Below are 21,411 nucleotides of genomic sequence, written 5' to 3' on the forward strand. Positions count from 1 at the left end.
TTTACTATTTCTTATCAATTCAACTAAACATCAGATTCTCACCAAATGATCTAGCAAAGAAAATTTTATTGAAGGAGATGGAGATTATAGCACACTGCACAACCTATTGAAAGAGGATCCTCAAATACTAGAGAAAGCACGTTCAGTTCGTTTTCCAGATTCACCTCTTCCTGTTGCAGCACCATCGGGAAAGCAGATTTACTTAACCACATTGTGAATCGAATGCCATTATTAGCCATAGAAGGCAAAGCAGCAAAGTATGATCTCACTACACCTGGCTTCTTCAAAAGGTCATGTTGAGACAGTGAGGAAGCTTTTGAAGGCAAAACTTGATGATGACGGAGTGAATCAGTGCTTTGTGAAGGACGAAGAAGCTAAAATCTGCTGTATTGTGCATCACAGAATGGCAAATGAGGGTGATGGAAGAATTAATGAGCGCTTGTCCTCAGTGCTTGGAACAAGTTACAGGAAAAGGAGAGACTGTTCTTCATTTAGCAATGAAGGCTAATCGATTTGAAGATGTGTAAGTGCCAGCTAACAGCATCAGACATCACAATTTGCACACTCCGCTTAAAGGCTAGGAGGCTAGGACTAAAAGGGCAAAGAAACAATTGCAGGTATGTGTGTATATATATGTGTATTAAGAAATATTACCTCCAGTCCTTAATATACGAGTTAGTAGGGGACGAATTTTGTCTTAAATATAAAATCTTAATTCACTTTATCTCTCAATTTGTAAACTCTGCCTTCAAATATCCTTATTGATTATAAAATAATTACCAAGAGCTACTTCCGCTACACATGATTAAAGATGACAGTTTAGGGAAGTCAACCCGTTTGTTACAAATAATTAACTTAATTAATTTCTTTAATCTCCTCAAATCAGTTATTTAACTCTTATATTAAGGATAAGAGGTAGTATATAGTATGTGCATTCATCAGTATGCATGTTTGACTATTTATGTTGGTGGTATGGGATGTGACTGTGGCAGGTTCTAGAGTTATTGAAGGAAGATGATGAAAAGGGTGATGAAATGAAAGAAGAACATCGTATAAACATTGAGGGAATGTGTAGTGATGACACTGAAGCATCTAAAAAAGTGCAGAGCAATGTATCATATTTGTTTCAAGATGCAATCCCAGTAGTGGCCACCTTGATTATAACACTGACATACCAAGCTTTGGCAAGTCCTCCATCAACCTTTTACAAAGATGGTAGTGCTATAATAGACTGGGGCTGCCTTCACAGTAACGAGAATCACGGATCATTAGAAAGCTGCGTAAAATTCCTCAAGGAGTATCCAGCCATTTTGGCTTTATTGTTCATGATTTTCAGCACCTGGATCTTCTTCCAATTAGTCTTCATTGTGGTTAACACTTTGCGGGGTCCCATTACACTCCCTGTGCGACTTCTTATGCTGTTCCCCATATTGTGTTATATTTTCTTACTCGCGGCTTTCTACTATTATGCCGTATATTTTGTAATTCCCTTTGTATTTTTAGTGATTTTCCTCTTCTTATTCACAAAAAGGAAAAATCACCCAGAACCGCTCATAATTACCATATTTCGCTTGCATATTAGCGAAAATAAATGGCGTCAGAGGATGCATGTAACATGCTGAAATCTTTCTTTTTACGCATATTTTAAGTATGCTTGTTGTTTTCATGGGATTTGTGTGTGCGTTTTTTGCATATGAGTATTTACTCTCTACTAAATGCGAGGGGAATGATTCAATAAAAGAATTCTTGACCACTTGAAGCGTGCTGATATAATTAGTGCGCATCCCATGACTTCTCTTATGGTATTCAATACCAAACTTCATGCTACTGGCCCTGATTTTCTTGATCTAACATTTTACCTCAGCACAGTGGGTAGTTTCCAATATTTGTCTTTCACTTGCCCTGATCTCTCTCATGCTGTAAACCGTGTGTGTCAATTTTTGCATCAACCCAAAGAGTGTCACTGGACTGCTATTAACAGAATTCTCCATTATCTTTGTGCCACTTGTCACTTTGGGTTACATTTCAAAGGATCTAGTAACCTCTCCCTATTTTTCGCTGTTGTATCTAAAACTCTACCCATTCTTGAGGTCTATTCTAATGCAGATTGGGGTGGTTGTCTAGTAGATTCTCGATCCACTGCTGGTTTTATTGTCTATTTTGGTCCCAATGTGATATCTTGGAGTTCAGAGAAGCAGCAAACAGTTTCCCGGTCCAATACTGAAAGAATAAATACTTAACACAGTAACGCCATATAGTGAGGTTATAAATATAGCAGAGCAGCTTAGATAAGTCGAGGAAGAGTGGTGGTTGTAGATTAAAAGGAAGAAGTAAGAGGGCATGGATGAGAGGCTGGTAAAAGCTGCAAGAGTTGGAGATGTGACCACACTACACAACCTAATGGAGGCAGATCCTCAAATAATGGAGAGAGCATTTTCATCTCATTTTGCAGATTCACCGCTTCATGTTGCTGCACCATACGGGAAAGTAGATTTTGTGGAGCAGATTGTGACCCGAATGCCTTCATTAGCCACAAAGACGAACTAGCAAGGTATGATCCCATTGCACTTGGCTTCTTCAAAAGGTCATTTTGAGACAGTGAGGGAGCTCTTGAAAGCAAAGCTTGATGATGATGATGGAGTGAACCAGTGCCTTGTGAAGGATGATGAAGGCTGGAGTCCATTGCACTATGCATCACAGAAAGGCAAAATCAGAGTGATGGAGAGTTAATCAGCGAATGTCCTCAGTGCCTGGAACAAATGACGGCAAAAGGAGAGACTGTTTTTCATTTAGCAGTGAAGGCCAATCAATTTGAAGCTGTGAAAGTGCTAGCAGACAGCATTAAACGTCACAACTTGCACATAATGTTTAAAGCCCAGGACCAAAAAGGCAAGAGTGCCAAACAGCTACAGGTATGTGTGTGTGTGTGTGTGTGTATCTATGTATATTTTAAGAAAAGTATAATTTGTGCATCTCATCAACAAAAGTTTAAAGGGAAGCCTAGTCCCAAACAATTAGCCTATTAGATAGGAGAGTTTCTTGAACTTATAAACCACACTTGTGAATTCATAACATTCACTGTTATGCTCATTGGAAAATAACTGTGGCAGGTGGTAGAGGTACTGAAGGAAGATGATGAGGAGGGAGATGAAATAAGAGAGGAAAGTCAGATAAACATGGAGGGGGAGGCGAGTGGCAGTGAAGCATCTGAAAAAGAGGAGAGGAATGAATGGCAGTTGTAGGAGGATACAATACTAGTAGTGGCCACCTTGATCATAACATTGACATACCAAGCTGTGGCAAATGCTCCATCAACCTTTTTCAAAGATGGCAGCACTAAAATAGACTGGGCTTGCCTTCCCCATGACGAGACCCAGAGATCACAAAGCGACCTATTGTTCGGCTTTGCTGGCTTTCTTGTTCATGATTTTCAACTCTATGGTCTTCCTCCTATCAATCTACATCGTGGTTACCACTTTGGGGGGCCCAAGAGTACTCCCTGTGCGAGTGCTCACGCTGCTCTTCATGTTGTGTTATAGTATCTTGCTCACTGCTTTCTACTATAATACCCTCTATTTTGCAATACCCTATGCATGTTTAGTTACTGCGCTTTTCTTAATTCCCATATTAGCATGGATGACAATGCATCTGCTCCAGCAACGTGAACGATCATAGCCAATGAATCTACTTTAGCATATAATGTAATGAAATCTTTCTCTTATCCCACATTTTAAGAAATACGTTACTATTCCCGGTTATTAACATAATACCTGATTTGACTAATTTATAAGCGGTGCCATTGTCAAGTTATAAATAGAGAGGAGCAGAGGCAGGAGATTAAACAAAGCAACAAGTATGATTATTTGTGCAGCAAATTAAAGGCCATGGACCAGAGGTAGGTGAAAGATGAAATATATGGAGATGTTACCACACTGCACAACCTCTTGAAGGGGGATCCTCAAATACTGCAGAAAGCATGTTCACTTCATGTTGCAGATTCGGCTCTTCATGTCGCAGCACGATCTGGGAAAACAGATTTTGTGAACCCCACTGTGACTCGAATGCCTTCATTAGCCACAGAGACAAACCAACAAGGTATGATCCCACTACAACCGTGAGGGAGCTGGACTCCGCTGCACTGTGCATCACAGAAAGGCAAGATCATGGTGATGGAAGAGTTAATCAGCGTATATCCTCAGTGCCTGGAACGAGTTACAGTAAAAGGAGAGACTATTCTTCATTTAGCAGTGAAGGCTAACCAATTTGAAGCTGTGAAAGTGCTAGGGGAGAGGATCAAAAGGCTTCCAAATTTCTAGACACTGTTGAAAGCACAAGATCAAAATGGCAAGAGCGCCTATCACCTTGCAGCAGCAAAGGAACAGTCTCAGGTACTAGGGATACTGAAGGAAGATGATGAGAAGGGGACGAAATAAAAGAGGAAGGTCATATAAACATTGAGAGAGAGGGAAGTGATGACACTAAAGCATCTAAAAAAGTGAAGAGCAATGCATCGCATCTATTTCAGGATGCAATACTAGTAGAGGCAACCTTGATTATAACATTGACGTATCAAGCTGTGGCAAGTCCTCCATCAACCTTTTATAAAGATGCCAGCAGTAAAATAGATTAGGGCTGCCTTCACCATGGCGAGAATCACAGATCATCAGAAGTTCTCATAAACCGCCTCCAGGAGTGTCCAGCCATTTTATTGGCTTTATTGTCCATGATTTTCAACCCCGTCATCATCTTCCAATCAATCTCCATCGTGGTTAACACTTTGCGGGGTCCCATTAGACTCCCTGTGCTGTTCCTCGTATTGTGTTATAGTTTCTTGCTCACTATTATGCAGTATATTTTGCAACTCCCTTTGCATTTTTAGTGATTTTCCTCTTCTTATTCACAAGAATGAAAAATGATCCAGAGCCACTCGTAGTTACCATGTTTCGCTTGTATATTAGTCAAAATAAATGGTGTTAAAGGATTCATGCAACATAATGAGACATAGAAGAAATCTTCACACCGCTGGACAGGGTAGCGCCCTTTTGATAACGCAAATTAATTGGATAAACTCAAAAAAGCTCCTTACATCTGCAGATCATTTTAATAACTTAGCCATTTTTCTTGATGCAGTAAAATATCTATTAGACGTGACCTATATTTATAACAAGAAAAAATATCTAACACATATAACTCAGATCAATTGCCATTATTAAGTAAAGGGGCCAAAGAACTTTGATTGGCATGTAATGTCGGCATCTAAACCTTCAATTAATTAATGGATCCAGATTAATCAATTTTGTTTTTTCAACAACCTCTAGTCCTATTATAGGACCATTTTAATATCTTTCTGCCTACATTAATTAATGGGAAAATGACAGCAAAATACCATGTGAATTTCAAAAAGACAAATAAGGCACCTAAATAAACAAAATGACAAATAGGACATTGGGTACCAATTTGGAATTTAGATTTTTGGCCTAATGACTAAATTGCCCTGTCTGAAAGTGAGAGAAAGCAAAAAGGAAGACACTGATGAAACCCGGGACGAAGGAAAAAAGGATGTTGGAAATGCTATTATCTTACTCCTCCGCATCACTATTCTGTGGACATTGTTGATTTGGTGGGTTTTGGTAGTGGGAAAGAGGATTTGTAGCAAGAGAGGGAGTGAACCTGTAGGATTACATGAGTGAGTAGAAGTTGATGACGGGATTTGGATTATTCATTTTTGTGGCTGCTTCATGGTGAAATAGGAATAGGATTATTGCATTTGAGGGTTTATATTCAGTATTCAGTGAATGATAAAGCATAAATCAGAAAACAGTGGCAAGCAATCACGTAATGTAACTATTGTCATATGCCTGTTGGTTTTTGGTAAATCCCATTACGTGAATTGTAGATTTTATTATACATGTAGTTAATTATGGAAGTTAATACATTGCCCTGTCTGAAAGAACTCGTATTCCCTGAGATTGTCGCCGTCGAAGAGGTCGTTGAAGTAACATCAACTGTTATAAACAAGTAGGAAGCTTAAATATTATTCTTCATAGAGCATTTTCGATGGGTTCCACAGCTTAAAATGTTATTACCTAGCATTCCTCTTTTTGGTTTTGTCTCTATTCTTCGCATAAAACCATTTTCAGAGAATGTGAAGCTGTCTAGTTTTCTAGTATTATTAAACCATTTGTCATTAATTTTACAAAACACATATTGTGACTTACAACTTTCGTGGTGAAAGTGACCACTTTGTTAATGGGTTTTGCAACCTATTTTCAGGAGACAAACAACTTGTTTGTAAGAACTAATAAAATTCCACGCTAAATTTGACAAAACATATAGTGGGATTTACAATTTCCGTAGTAAAAATGACCACTTATTCAATGGGTTTTGCAACTTGTTTTCAGGGGATGTGCAACTTGTTTCTAAAAACTAACAAAATTTCATGCTAAATTTGACAAAACACATAGTGAGATTTACAACTTTTGTAGTGAAAATGAATCACTTCTTCAATGGGTTTTGCAACATGTTTTCAAGGGATTGACAACTTGTTTCTAAAAACTAATAAAGTTCCATGCTAAATTTTACAAAACATATAGTGAGATTTACAACTTTTGTAGTGAAAATTACCACTTCTTAAATGGGTTTTGCAACCTCTTTTAGGGGATGAGCAACTTGTTTCTAAAAATCAATAAAATTTTATGCTGAATTTTACAAAACACACAGTGAGATTTACAACTTTTCTAGTGAAAATGACCACTTCTTAAATGGCTTTTGCAACCAGTTTTCAGGGGATGGGCAACTTGTTTCTAAAAACCAATAAAATTTTGCGTTGAATTTTACAAAACATATACTGGGATTTACAACTTTTGTAGTAAAAGTGACTGTTTTGTTAATAGGTTTCGCAACATATTTTTGGGGATGAGTAACTTACTTTTCACCACCAATAAAATTTCACGCTAAATTTTACAAAACACATAATGTGATTTACAACTTTTATAGTGAAAGTGACCACTTCTTCAATGGGTTTTGTAAACATGTTTTCACCGGAAAGGCAACTTGTAAGCATAAATAAATCATTTAGTGAACATGCACCTGAAGTACGTCACAATAAACATTGAACTATTAACTTTCATAATTAACTACATGTATAATAAAATCTACCATTCACGTAATGGGATTTACCAAAAACCAGCAGGCATATGACAGCAGTTACATTACGTAATTGCTTGCCACTGTTTTCTGATTTCTGCTTCATCATTCACCGAATACTGAATATAAACCCTCAAATGCAATAATTCTGTTCCTATTTCACCATGAAGCAGCCACAAAAATAAATAATCCAAATCCCGCTATCAACTTCTACTCACTCACGTAATCCTACATGTTCATTCCCTCTCTTACTACAAATCCTCTTTCCCACAACCAAAACCCATCAAATCAACAATGTCCACAGAATAGTGATGCGGAGGAGTAAGATAATAGTATTTCTAACATCCTTCTTTCCTTCTTCCCGAGTTTCATCAGTGTCTTCCTCTTTGCTTTTTCTCACTTTCAGACAGGGCAATTTGGTTATTAGGCCAAAAATCTAAATTCCAAATAGGGCATAAATTTCAAATTGGTACCCAGTGTCCTATTTGTCATTTTGCTTATTCAGGTGCCTTATTTATCTTTTTAAAATTTACATGGTATTTTACTGTCATTTTTCCTTAATTAATGTGGGTGAATCAAAGATATTTAGGTAAAATATCTTTCCGCCTATATTAATTAATGTGGGTTGATCAAAGATGCCTAGGTAAAACGTACGGTAATAATTAATATACTAGACAATTTAATGGAAGTCTTATCAAAAAGACTTGGGCAGGTTCTCTGGGGATATACTTGCTGGAATATCTGGACGTATAAGTGCACTATACTCTTCAATTAACAAGAATCCCAGCAAGATGATGTAAATAGTTTTAAAAATTGATTTTTAGCGGTGACTTTTCAAAGTTGCTGCTAAAAATCACATTCAAGGTTGCTACTAAAAGTAAGACTTTCAACAACAACATTTTGAGTCATTGCTGAAATTTTGTTTTTTGTAGTGATAATAACCTATTTTATATAATATACACTATTTGATATTAATATTAATATTAAACGACCATTTATATATGTGCTATTTTCGTGACAAGTCAACAAGTCTTCTGTTTTTAAATAAAATCTATTTAAAAAGTAAAGTTGATCAATTTTAATTGACAAATCTTAAGGAAAGTTGGTAGCAAATGATGAATGCATCCTTAAAATGAATAAATAAATAACACGCTAGTTACACGTCAACTTATTTTCGGGCATTTTCAAAGTACAACTTATAAAAAAAAAAGATTAAATCCATTAAAAAAAAATTAAAAATTAAGTTGAAAAAATAAAGGGAGTGGAGGTAGGAGATTAATCAACAAAGCACAAGTGTGATTATTTTATAGTGCTAGGCTTGGTGAAAGCTCCAAGAGATGGAGACATGAACAAACTGCGCAATATATTGAAGGAGGATCCTCCAATACAGGAGAAAGCATGTTCGGTTCATTTTGCAAATTTACCTGTTCATGTTGCAGCACGATCAGGGAATGCAGATTTTGTGAACCGCATTGTGACTCGAAAGCCTTCATTAGCCACAGAAACAAACAAGCACGGTAGAATAAATAGATCCCACTGCACTTGGCTTCTTTAGAAGGTCATGTTGAGACCGTTAGCTATAGGGAGCTGTTGAAGGCGAAGCTTGATGATAATGGGGTGAACCAGTGCCTTTTGAAAGACGACGAAGGCTGGACCGGGCTGCACCGTGCATCGTAGAAAGGCAAAATGGGGGTGATGGAAGAGTTAATCACCAAATGTCCTGAGTGCCTGGAACAAGTGTACAGCAAAAGGAGAGGCCAATCAAAAGGCTTCCAAATTTCCAGACACCGTTAAATGCCCGGACCAAAAAGGAAAAAGGGCCTATTAACTTGCAGCAGTAGCAAAGAAAAACTTGCAGCTGTGTGTGTGTGTGAAGAGAAGTATAATATATATGTGCATGTAATTAATAAATATATTTCAGTGTTTATATATACATGCATGTTGATTGGAATATATACGAGTGCGGCAGGTAGTAGAGGTACCGAGGGAAGAAAATGAGGGGGATGAAATAAGCATTGACGTAGAAGAGGGAGGGGAGTGAAGTTGAAGAATACAAAAAAAAAAAAAAAAAGAAGCTGATTGTCAAGCTTGGGCAAGTCCTCCATCAACCTTTCTCAAAGAAGGCAGCACTACAATAGAATGGGACTGCCCTAATCAGAGATCACATCAAGGCCTCGTAAAAATGCGTCAAGCACTGCCTTAATCTGAAGGATCACAGGGACATAGCCAGTGAATCTAAAAAAGAAATGTGTTAAAATAAGAGGTAATTGAATGCTGTGATGTCTTTCTTTGTATTTCCTGGCCATTTACTGCTCATTCATAAGTGATGAGAGTGACTAGGTCGGTTTGACACAAATCAGAGAGTTCCTATCTTATACAAATGACTAGTAAATATTATAACATTAGTTCTGAATTTACTGACATGAAACTGTTAATTCTGATAAGGTAGTTGTTAATAGAGTTATTGACCAAAAAAAAAAACGCTTCTTTTTTCTTTTTACCAGTTATAAAAGACTAGTAAATTTCATGAGGTTAAGTTGGAAAAATTGTCTCATTTTATGATGCAGGCACATGCATGATTGAGGGATGCATAAACATACATGAGTGGAGTTTTGATTAGTCCAACCTAATTTGTCCGAGCAATTTTTTGAAGTCTAATGTTGGAACTTATTTCGATTTTTCAGTCTGGTCTGCATGACGCTGTTTAATTGAATCATTTATTCTGGTTATTAATAAATTCACAAATCATTTGTTTAAAATGATTATCTATTGGCCAAGACTTTACTGCTTGCGTGTGTGTTTATATATTATATTATCACTAAACCTAACAGTTATATTAATTTGATCAGCATTGTAAAGTTGATACAAACACTTTAGATTAATTAATGGAGCCCATCTCTATTAAAATTTTTTTATCATATTAATCAAGTCAATGACCTCACACAATGTAAGCTCAATCATTTTTTTTAAAAATCAAATTAGTTTCTTATCATTTATCAGGTCAGCGAGTTCCCGCCGTGATGATTATGGTTACATAAAATATATCAAGATAAAAAGTTAAGCCAATGACTTAATATGTTCATCCTAAAATGAACAAATTATAATTAACACGATAACGCCATATTGTGAGGCTATAAATACGTACAGCGGAACCGCGTTGAAAAGTCGAGGAAGAGTTGGTGAAAGGTGATGGATCAGATGTTGGTGAAATTTGCAAGAGATGGAGATGTTAACAGACTGCTCAACCTAATAGAGGCAGATCCTGGAATACTGGAGAGAGCATCTTCGGGTCATTTTGTAGATTCGGCGCTTCATGTCGCAGCGCCATACGGAAAAGCAGAATTTGTGGAGCAGATTGTGATTCGAATGCCTTACGTAGCCACAGATCCTAACCAGCAGGGTATGATCCCCTGCACCTGGCTTCTTTGAAAGGTCATGTTCAGACAGTGAGGGAACTTTTGAAGGCAAAGCTTGACGACGATGATGGAGTGAATCAATGCCTTGCGAAGGATGACGAAGGCCGGACTGCGCTGCACTGTGCATCACGGAAAGGCAAAATGAGAGTGATGGAAGAGTTAATGAGCGCCTGTCCTGAGTGCTTGGAACAAGTGACAGCAAAAGGAGAGACTGTTCTTCATTTAGCAGTGAAGGCCAATCAATTTGAAGCTGTGAACAAAGTGCTGGCAGAGAGGATCGAAATGCTTCCAAATTTCCAGGAACTCGTAAAAGCCAGGGACATCAATGGCATGACCGTCTATGACCTTGCAGCCGCAAATTAAAGAAAGAGTTGCAGGGGTGTGTGTATGTTAAGCAAAGTACTACCTCCACTTCTCAATATAAGAGTTAGTTGACTAATTTGAATAAATTAAGGAAGTGTTAAGTTAGTTATTTATAATAAACATAAATTGAATTCTCCAAAATACCCTTACTCATTATGTATATTAGCTAGAACTACTAATTGATAGAATATTTAACATGTGTAACTACCACAAGAACTATTTTAGAAAAATAGATAAATATGAGAGATAAAGTGAATTGAGGTCTTACATTGAAGACCAAATTAAAAGTCAAACTAGCTCTTATATTAAGGACCAGGTATGTAACGATCTAAATTGTAATATCTCAGCACAATGGAATGACAAGTATGTATTTAAGATTCAATCCAGTTTATAACAATTACAGGCATCTGAAAATACATTGAAAGAAGAGGAATTAACAGGGAAATAGAGGGAAGAGAGAAGAGAGAAGAGGAAGCTTGACGGGGACGAAGAGAGCCAAGATAAAAGATTCCCGAAGAATGGGACCAGAGAAAAGATCATCCAAATCATCCACACCCTATTCTCATTTTGCCTCTCCCTTAATATAGTGTAATCACCTCTACACCACTCACTCCCACATTTGCAACGTCCTCATGATAAACACATTCCCTTTTCCATTTTCTTGACACGTGGCCTTTCTTAAGAATATCCTCATATTGAGTCGTTACAAGGTAATAGAATTTGCTTATCTCATCTAGACTCTTTCTATATGTGATTGGAAGGTGAATGTGGCAGGTGCTAGGGGTACTGAAAGAAGATGAGGAGGAAAGAGATGAAATAAGAGAGGAAAGTCGTATAAACGTGGAGGGGGAGTGGGATGGCGGTAAAGCATCTGAAAAAGAGAAGAGCAATGCATCGCAGTTGCAGGAGGATGCAATACTGGTAGTGGCCACCTTGACCATAACACTGACATACCAAGCTATGGCAAATCCTCCATCACTCGTTTTCAAAGATGGCACTGCAGTAGAATGGGGCTGCCTTCGCCTTGGCCTGATATTTGGTCGGATATCTCCAAACAACCTCAAGGACTGTCCAGCCCTGTGGGCTTTTTGGTTCTTGCTTCTCAACACCATGATCTTCTTGACATCAATCATCATCGTGGTTTCCACTTTCTGAGGCCGAACAACAATCCATGTGCAACTGCTCACGCTATCTCAACCTAATGATGTTGCAATATGTTGTGAAACTGTTCACGTTGGGATTTAGCACTCAAAAGTATTAACTATGATTCTTAATGTATGATCTAATTTGTAATGCAATTTAAACTATAAGTTAAATCTTATATTAAGAGTTGGAGGTCGTATTATATAACATTAATAGGTTAAATCATAGCAACTGGACAGGCTTTTTTAAGTTATAGAAGAATCACATGAAACTATATTTTGCAATTTACTTGATCCAAATTACAGTTTGTTGATGATTGAGTCAATTATTTCCCTATTTTGTTCATCATATTTCCATTGCATTTTGTTTGCTTACTTTGTGAGTAGCAGATGGATACGGTGTCTAACTTTTTGCTGATTTTGATTATGCATGCTATGCTGATGACTTTAATATATTCTTTGCCTTCGACTTAATAATCTATCTTTTTGGCCAAACAAGTAAATAATCTAAAATTTAAACCTCATTCACTTTTCTCAAATTTTGTCCTTTCAGGGATATATTCTTTTCTTGCCATTAAATTGAATATTATATTCTTATTTTATTAACAAAGGACGGGTGATCTAACATTATAAGTATCAACGACTCACTGACGAAGATTAAAAAAACAAAAGGAGAATCACGCTTTAAGTCCCAAAAATTCAATTTATTCACAGTTATTAGGTCCCAAAAACAATTTTTTTTTTGGATGACAATGATATGATAGGAAGGAGTGACATTTCCCAATCCTATCAAACAGATACACCATTGGCATGTTGGGAATATCAATCATTATTGAACTCAGAATTATTATGCTGTATAAGTAAATAGCATTCAATTTATTCCAATCTTAACTCTCTGACAAGAACACTTATAGAAAGGAAGCAATAACTATAAGAGTTCACACTGACTGGTGGAAGAAACAACACATGAAAGTTGTGTCAATTTTTTTCTGAAAAATACAATAAGAAAAGCTATCACATACGTAATTCTTGACGGGGACACTAGCTAACTTCGGACATATATGGCATATTGGAATAATAGGAGACAGATTGATCTTAGAGCAAGGCATATATGTACGGACACACGAGACAGGTACACATGCATATTAATACAAGGAATTCTCTAAATCTGACCGAGTGACTGTATGGTACGGTAATATCAAGCAAATATATGGTATCACATTAAGAAAAGAAATCATGGATCAGAGATTGTTGAAGCTGCAATGGTGGGAGATGTTATGGCATTGCACAGAATAATGGAGGAAGATCCTCAAGTATTGGAAAAAGCGTCTTTAGCCCTATCTGCAGACTCACCTCTTCATGTTGCAGCATTATCAGGACGAGTGGATTTTGTGAAGCGGATTATGAGCCTGATGCCTTCACTAGCCATGCACACAAACCGGGAAGGTTTAATCCCACTGCACATGGCTTCAGCACAAGGCCATGTTCAGACTGTAAGAGAGCTTTTGAAGGCGAAGCTTGAAGATGAGGACGATGAAGTGATGAAGAACCAGTGCCTTTTGAAGGACAACGAAGGTCGGACTCCACTGCATTACGCAGTTTCCAGAGGGAGAGTTGGGGTGGTTAAAGAATTGATGAGGCGTAGTCCTGAATGTGCTGAAGAAGTAACAGCAAAAGGAGAGACAGCTCTGCATTTAGCAGTGAAGGCCAATAGACTTAAAGTGGTGCAAGTGATGGTGGAGAGCATCAGAAGGCTTCCGAATTTCCAGGCACTGTAAAAAGCCAAGGACATCAACGGCAAGACTGTCTATGACCTTACAGCCGCAAAGAAAAACTTCATGGTAATACACCAAAAAATTTACCACTTCTTCTCTTATATATTATATATATATATATATATATATATATATATAAGTTTGCTGGTAGAACCACCAGAGTAGTTACAAGGTCGTACAAATATATGCCCGTTGAATTGGATTTGGCGTGTTTGCTACTCCTCTTATGCTTGTCCCTAAACTTTTTGCACTTTCCACACGTTTTTTTGAAAAAAAATCACTCTAAAATCAATGAAACTTCTTTTTCAATTAGAGACAAAGTATTTGAAAACTCGTAAAAAATTAAAAACTGCACTATTTTTTGCTAATGAGATATCAAAATATCACTATTTTATATAGAATTTAATAATTAAAAAAACATTTGGAAAGTGAGGAAAATTTAAGGGGCAACAGAGAGGGCAACGAGGGAGGGGCAGGCACACACCCCAAATCCGGTTGAATTACGTATTTGTTGGCACTCGCTCCATCATAGATATATATAGGGATTAGTTAAACTAATTCATACCGATTAAGAAAAAATTAGGTGAATTAGTTTTTTGTAAAAAAAAAAAATGCACCGGTCCTCCTAAAATACTATTTATTTTAATGATTTAATCTCTTAAACCTATTTATAAGTCATTTTCAGTATTTTTTTTTTACTACAACCACTAAAGAAAACGTTAAGACTCGATAACATGGAATAAGGGTAAAATGAAAAAATTGTAATAAATAATTAATACATTGGGCTGTTATCAACATAGCCAGTACATCATAATAAGAATCCGGTCATGCGGGTAGGTTTTTTTTTGGGGGGGGGGGTTGAGCCCTTATATTTTGAATCAAACCAAACCACTCATCTAGCCCGTACATATAGAACTGAAGGGACTAACTTCTTTTATACACACAAATACAAGGAAAAATCCCTTTTTTAACGTAGTGATTATGAAACAATGTGTATAATGAATACAATATGGTGGCAGGTAATACTAGACAAAGGGAAAGAAGAAGACAAAGATGAGATAAAGGAAGAAACTAATATAACGGTGGAGGTGGAAGATGGTAGTGATGGCTGTGATGAAGCACCTGAAAATAAAGAGAAACAAAAAGCAGCGTCAGCAGAGTTTCAGAATACAGTTTTAGTAGAGGCAACGTTAATTATAACGTTGTCATACCAAGGTTTGACAAATCCCCCTTCAACACCATTCCAAACAGACACGAAAATAGATTGGAGCTGCATATCTCTGAGCTATTATTCACCAAATCATGTGTTATTCCCCAGCATAAAAATAATCAAGACCTGTCTGGCCTCATTAGCTGCATTGTTCTTGGTGATTAACTCCATAATCTTCACCCAATCAATCTTCCTTCTGCTTTCTAGTTTACGTGGGGCTCATGGATTCCTTTTGATTCTTCGATTGCTCGATTTATTCGTCACGTACAATTACGTTGTGTTACTGGAGGCTTTCACCTTGTATGCTGCATATGTTACGCTGCAATTTACTGGCTTCTACTATCTTCCTCTTTTACTTACTGATCAGTGAACCTTGGATCAAAGGAAAGCTAATGGCGATCTGGAGGAATCCCGGCTCTGCGTATCCCTGTTCACCAACTGCGTTCAGTTCAGAACGTAGATATATTCATAATAAAAATTATAACGTACTGTGAGGAGAAAAGAGCAGAAATATAATACTTTTCTTTTTGACTTTCCTTGATTTATTTTTTTTGGGGCATCCCACTTTTATGTATATCTTAATAGTTATTTTGTTATTGCTCATGTTAAAATTCAGTCACTATTGCTGCGCAGAAATTAATCCACCCAGGAAAAATTCACTGGTCTACGACTTTTATGTGTCCCTTTGTTCTAATTAATTTTTAACAGACCAAGGATGTTTTCCTTCGTTAAGTAAAACCTTAATTGGTTGCGTTCTAATTAATCACTCAAGTTACAAGAACCTTAATTTTAGTTTCGCCTAATTTCCCTGCATTTTCTTTTATTTGCAAATTTTAATTTCTATAAAAAGATCTCCAAAAATTTTAAATCAGGCAATGGTCGTGAAGAATCAAATGAGAGACTTAGAAATTGTTTTGGAGCCAAGAATCACTGAACATGGGCTGTATTACTTCTAGCATGATTCTGTGTTAAATTACTGTATATGTGTGCCACTATTCTGGGCTGAAAAGTGCATATGTAGTAGTTTAAGTTCGGCGAGAATTTAAATCGGGCATTTAACTTCTGCAATCCTTGAAGTTGTGTTTTGTTCCGAAAAGTGCTGCATGCGGTCAATGTTTTCCTCAAAATTCCATTTAAGTTCCGAAAAGAGCAATATTTGCTCTTGTTTCAGATTAAATTTCTGTGAAATATGTTGTTTATTAATTAAAAAGTGCGCTGGAGTTCTGTTTAAGTGTTTCATGTTGATATTAAAATTCAACCCAAGCTTATGATTCACAATTGTGGCTTTAGTTCTTAGACTCTACATCTAGGTTGATTTTCTTATGAAGAAATTTTCAATACGGTTGCGGTGAGTTTTAGGTTTCAATTGTGCCGGAATTTAATGAGGCAAACCTAGAGCGTGGATATACGAGATGGTTGCTTCCTAGCTATCTTCTAATTTAAAATCCTTTAGCTGTGTCTCCAGATTTAATTAATTTGTACAACCTGAAAAACCATCTACTGAGAAAGTAGAACTCTTATTTGAACTAGCACGCTTGGCTTTGGCAAAGTTTACCTAAACCGTTTTTTTTTTTTTTACTTTAGTTATGTATAGGTATCTTTTTATTAGAAACAATTTTGTTTAATATACTATTAAGCACTTTAAGCACTAAACTGATTCTTTGCAGTTGTTCATGGGCCTGAAAGTAATCATGACTTTGACTGATAATTGCCAAAACCCAAGACACTTGAGCCCGGAAGGTGATCCAAGGGGAAGCCCAAGCCAAGGACACGTGTCTGACAAGGCGTAAAGAAGCCAGAGGGTGAGAAGCAAACCCTTGGAGCTGTGAGAATTGGGTGGTTGTTTCTCCCAGACCTTGTTTATATTGAATATTATATTCATGATAAGATATTCTCCATATTTTAATTTTAACAAAAATTTTAACAAGGGGAGAGTTTGGGCTTGCCTTTAGGGGAGGGCGGCTAGTAATAAAATATAAGTATGTGCAAAGATCAAACTAGATCAAATTAGTTATCAACTCAGAAATCTAGTTTAGATAAGATATCAGGCTGAAAAAAATAACTATTGGTTTGGTCTGGTTCGGTTCTAATTTGAGGTCGAGTTAGACCAGACTTGATCCACTAGTCCAATACCTCAATTTATCCTTTTTAGCTCTTTTTTTTTTCCCCTTAATGAAAGGCAAGACTTTAACTTAATAAACACGATTAAGACAAAAAAATACTTATAATCATATCAAACTCATAACAAAACATTAAAATTTAATTATAAATCCATAGTAATCTCTAACAACAATAAAAATTAACATTCAATTCACAAAATATCAAAGAAATAATATTGACCTGGATTGGACCAATCCAGATGGTTTGGTCATTTAGTCTGCTTTTAAATTCAGTCTAGCTTGACTAACCAGTTGAGTTTGATTTTATTAATGAGCTTATTTGGACCAAAACAGACCACCTTGGATTAGATTGGTTTAGACCAAACCACTAGATTCTTACATAATCCTAATAGAATAGAAAGGGACAGGGTTTGTGAGAAATAACTATGAAATAAGTGGTAGGGTTAGCCTGCCACATATTTTATATAAAAAAAAATTTAATCTTTTGGTCCTTATATTTTTGAGATTTTTGTCACTCAAGTTCCATACTTTGACTCGATCTCTATAATTTTGACTCGGTTGTAACTTAATCCTTGAAGTTTGACTTATTGCAAACTTGGTCTCTATAGTTTTACACATTTTATAATTAGTCCTTATGTTTTAGAATGAAAATTATATACCTAATAAAAAGATGGACTAAATTATAAAATAGTTAAAAGTATAAGGATTGAGTTACAACCGAGTTAAAATTATAGTAATTGAGTTGTATTGAATTAAAGTATAAGGATTGAGTTGCAAATAAGTTAAAATTATAGCCTGCCATATCCCCCCCCCTCTTTCCTGAAGATTCTTTCATTTCATATTTAAAGTATTCTTATGATTTTTCTAAAGTTTTCAAATTGTCAATTCTTTTTTTTTTGTTCACTTTATATTTAAAATATTTTTTTAAGATTTTTTTATAGTTTTAAAATTTAATTCACTTATTAAAATTCTTTATATTAAATTATTTTAAATTCGTTATATTATGTAAAATATTTTTTTTAATCATATTTTATTATTTATTAAAACTCATACTCATTTTGGTTATTTTACAACTAAACTTACTTTTACTCAATCATAATCCAAATAACTTTTTACTAATCTTACTTTTATAAATTAGCTTTTCTGAACTCCAATCCAAATACAATTCAGCTTATCTAATTTAGTTTTTATTCAATTTCACTTTTTCACAAATTAAATTGACAATAAGTTATTTTTCTAATCGCTGATTCAAACAGACCCATTATCATAACAAAAATACCATGGCCATTATTAGATTTGACCATTAAAGACAATGGTTAAATCACATGATTTAACGGTTACATAAAAAATAAGCTTTTAGAGTGTATAAGAGCTAATAAATACTTTTAGATGTTAGGTGTTTTTTATAGATATTTTCAGGGTATTTAAATACATTATTTTTTATTTTCTAAGAAATATTATAAGAAAAAAATTTAGAGAGAGAGAGAGAGAGAGAGAGGTATAAAAGACGCATGCCCTGTGAAAATTAAAGGAATGAAGGAGGAAGCTTCCGGGAGAGAGTAAAAGCAAAAAGAAAAAAGGAAGGAAGCTGAAGGGAACTGACAAAGGCTATGTTTGGATTGCAGATGGAGAAGCCAAAAATACATGAGAAAACGTGAAACTGAGGTTAGTGGCTTATTGTGGCTCAGAAGATTATTTGGATGGGACTTCTTTTCTAACTGACTTATGGGAAAAAGTAACTTTTCTAACTGACTTATCCAACGCAATCTGAATCAACTTTTCTAACTGACTTATGAGAAAATTGTGCAAAACTTATGATCTAATTAGTAATGTGACTTCATTTACTTTAATTAAAGACTAAATAAATTTTAATTTATATTCTTATTTATCCATTATGTATATTTAATTAATTATCTACAATGTGTTTTCAAATTTTTCTCCGTAACAAATATTTTTATTTTATAATCTTACAAATAAACTATTTATATTTTATCATAATAATTTTATGTATTAAACTATTATCACATTAAAAACATAAAATTTCAAACATTACTATTCAATAAAGTCCATGTCATTTTCAGTCATTTACAACTAAACTAACTTTTCTATTAATCATCCAAACAACTTTTAACTTCTTTAACTGACTTTTTATAAACATCTATCCAAACATAAATCATATTATACTAATTGACTTTTACTCTAACTTCAGTTACAAAAGTCAGTTAGACTATAAGTCAGTTTTGTCCAACGCCAATCCAAACATACTCAAAAAGGATGCAGTGAAGCATAAATCAATCGAAATCTAGGTTTTGAGATTCGCTACGGACACTAGGACTTTCGGAAGAGAGACTAGAGAAGAGGAAGATAGGGTTAGCTCCTTCAAGCTCTTTCCTCTCAGTTTCTGCATCCATCTCAAATGGGATTTTTTTGGAGCGAAACGCGGTAAACTCGAAAAACATATGTCCAGATCCTCTTATAATCCTCTCTTTTCCACATCTTTACCATTGAATTAAAAAAAAAAAGAATGGTTCAGATTTAATTTTTAAAACAATAAATATCGACCTCTCTCTTTTTTCATATAATACTACCTCCGGTCCTTATTATAAGACCCAGTTTGACTTTTTGTTTGGTCCTAATTATAAGACCCCAATCCATTTTGCCTCTCATATTTATGCATTTTTTTCTAAGATAATCCTTCTAATAATGATAGTTCTAGCCAATATACTTAATTAGCAAGGATATTTTAGGAATGACAACACTTATTTATTACAAATAACTAACTTAACTTACTTCCTTAATCTCCTCAAATAAGTCAACTGGGTCTTATAATTAGGACCGGAGGTAGTACCATAATAATAATTTTATAAAATATTAAATTAAATCATCCACCTTTTGATCCAAGGTGAAGATTAAATTAAATCATCCACCTTTTGATCCAAGGTGGAAATGGAATTTTAAGAGGAAATGATGATAATCTTACCAGAGTGCTTCAAGAACATATAGGTAACGACGCAGGCCCCAAGGCAACAATATTTGATTGTACTTTTCTTTCGTCTAGAGGAAAATGACACAGTGACCTAAGAAATCAAAATCTCAGTTAAAAAAAAAATATATATATATATTTGATACTACTTCCGATCCTAATTATAAGAGTTAGTTGACTAATTTAAAAAAATTAAGAAAAAAAATTAAATTAGTTATTTGTAATAAATAGGTGGTGTCTTTCCTAAAATATCCTTACTAAGCAAGGATATTAGTTAGAACTATCATTATTACAAGGACTATCTTGGAAAAAATATATAAATATCAGAGACAAAGTGGATTAGCGTCTTATATTTAGAATCAAAATAAAAATTAAATGAGATGTTATATTAAGGACCGGAGATAGTATAATATTTTGTAAATGTAATTAAATAACTAAAAAAAAATTATATCATATTTTTTACAAAAAAAGCTTCCAAACTCATACATTTTTTGTCATTAGTTATTCAACACTTATCATTAATTATTCAACGTTTGTTATTATCAGTTCACAACTTATTAATAAATAATTTGTCATTACCAGTATATTTCTTATTATTTATTGTTCAATACTTATTAGTCTCGATTCACAACTTGTTAATAAACTTTTTAATGTAATAAGATGGAAACCATAAGTAATGTTACATGTCCCCAAATAAAATTTCTTTATAATCTTTCCCCTTCATGTCAGATGGTAAGAGGAATGCCTCTCAATACAGAATACAGATATGGCTAATGTTATTTGCCCAGTCGTGGATAAACACTTCTCCTTCAAGAAGAGAGTTTAGATTTAAATATGCGCGCATCTTCTAATAATAGCATATTTAAACATTCACTTGTTAATATGAGGGAGGCAAAAAAGATAACATGACATTTTGATGAGAAAATATTAGATAAAAAAATATCTTCAACATCATGTGGATTTTCCTTAGTGAAAGAAAATAGATGACATGTTTCAGGAATTTAATAGTGAGCCAAAAAACCTTTGTCTTAGGCTTTGTACAAATAAAATCAACCTTATGATATTCTGAATAGCACAGATAGTACACAGTCAGTTGAAAAAATTACTAATCAAAGCCATGAGCACTTCACAAATTTGACAACGGGGCAATTGGGCAAATGTAAAATATATAGTAGCCCATACGGTAATTGCCAATAACTTATTCTCCGAAATGAAACAGTTTAAGCAAAGTTTTGCAAAGCCAAGCGTTCGGTTAA

The 21,411-nt window shown here is 35.1% G+C and overlaps 2 protein-coding genes across 2 annotated transcripts; both read left to right on the forward strand.

Annotated features, from left to right (window-relative positions):
• The first annotated feature begins 10,335 nt into the window (after positions 1–10,335).
• LOC114737072 (ankyrin repeat-containing protein BDA1-like) lies at positions 10,336–12,080 on the forward strand. The gene is made up of 3 exons (XM_028924968.1): positions 10,336–10,503; positions 10,590–10,868; positions 11,700–12,080. The coding sequence occupies exons 1-3, from the start codon at positions 10,336–10,338 to the stop codon at positions 12,078–12,080; spliced, it is 828 nt and encodes a 275-aa protein (XP_028780801.1).
• Positions 12,081–13,326: 1,246 nt separating this feature from the next.
• On the forward strand, positions 13,327–15,422 carry LOC114737073 (ankyrin repeat-containing protein At5g02620-like). The gene is made up of 2 exons (XM_028924969.1): positions 13,327–13,836; positions 14,862–15,422. The coding sequence occupies exons 1-2, from the start codon at positions 13,330–13,332 to the stop codon at positions 15,420–15,422; spliced, it is 1,068 nt and encodes a 355-aa protein (XP_028780802.1). The 5' UTR covers positions 13,327–13,329.
• Positions 15,423–21,411: the final 5,989 nt, after the last annotated feature.

This window comes from Neltuma alba, unplaced genomic scaffold (assembly GCF_004799145.2).
Source record: "Neltuma alba isolate B1F8T4 unplaced genomic scaffold, ASM479914v2 tig00013403_pilon, whole genome shotgun sequence".
Lineage (NCBI taxonomy): Eukaryota > Viridiplantae > Streptophyta > Magnoliopsida > Fabales > Fabaceae > Neltuma > Neltuma alba.

Bases quoted from the DNA above. Each gene is read 5' to 3' on its own strand.
- LOC114737072 (XM_028924968.1), top strand. From the start codon at position 10,336: ATGGATCAGATGTTGGTGAAATTTGCAAGAGATGGAGATGTTAACAGA. The intron at 10,504-10,589 runs GTGATTCGAATG...GGTCATGTTCAG, and splicing joins CAGAATTTGTGGAGCAGATT to ACAGTGAGGGAACTTTTGAA. The intron at 10,869-11,699 runs GTAAAAGCCAGG...TGAATGTGGCAG, and splicing joins TTCCAAATTTCCAGGAACTC to GTGCTAGGGGTACTGAAAGA.
- LOC114737073 (XM_028924969.1), top strand. From the start codon at position 13,330: ATGGTGGGAGATGTTATGGCATTGCACAGAATAATGGAGGAAGATCCT. The intron at 13,837-14,861 runs GCACTGTAAAAA...ATATGGTGGCAG, and splicing joins GAAGGCTTCCGAATTTCCAG to GTAATACTAGACAAAGGGAA.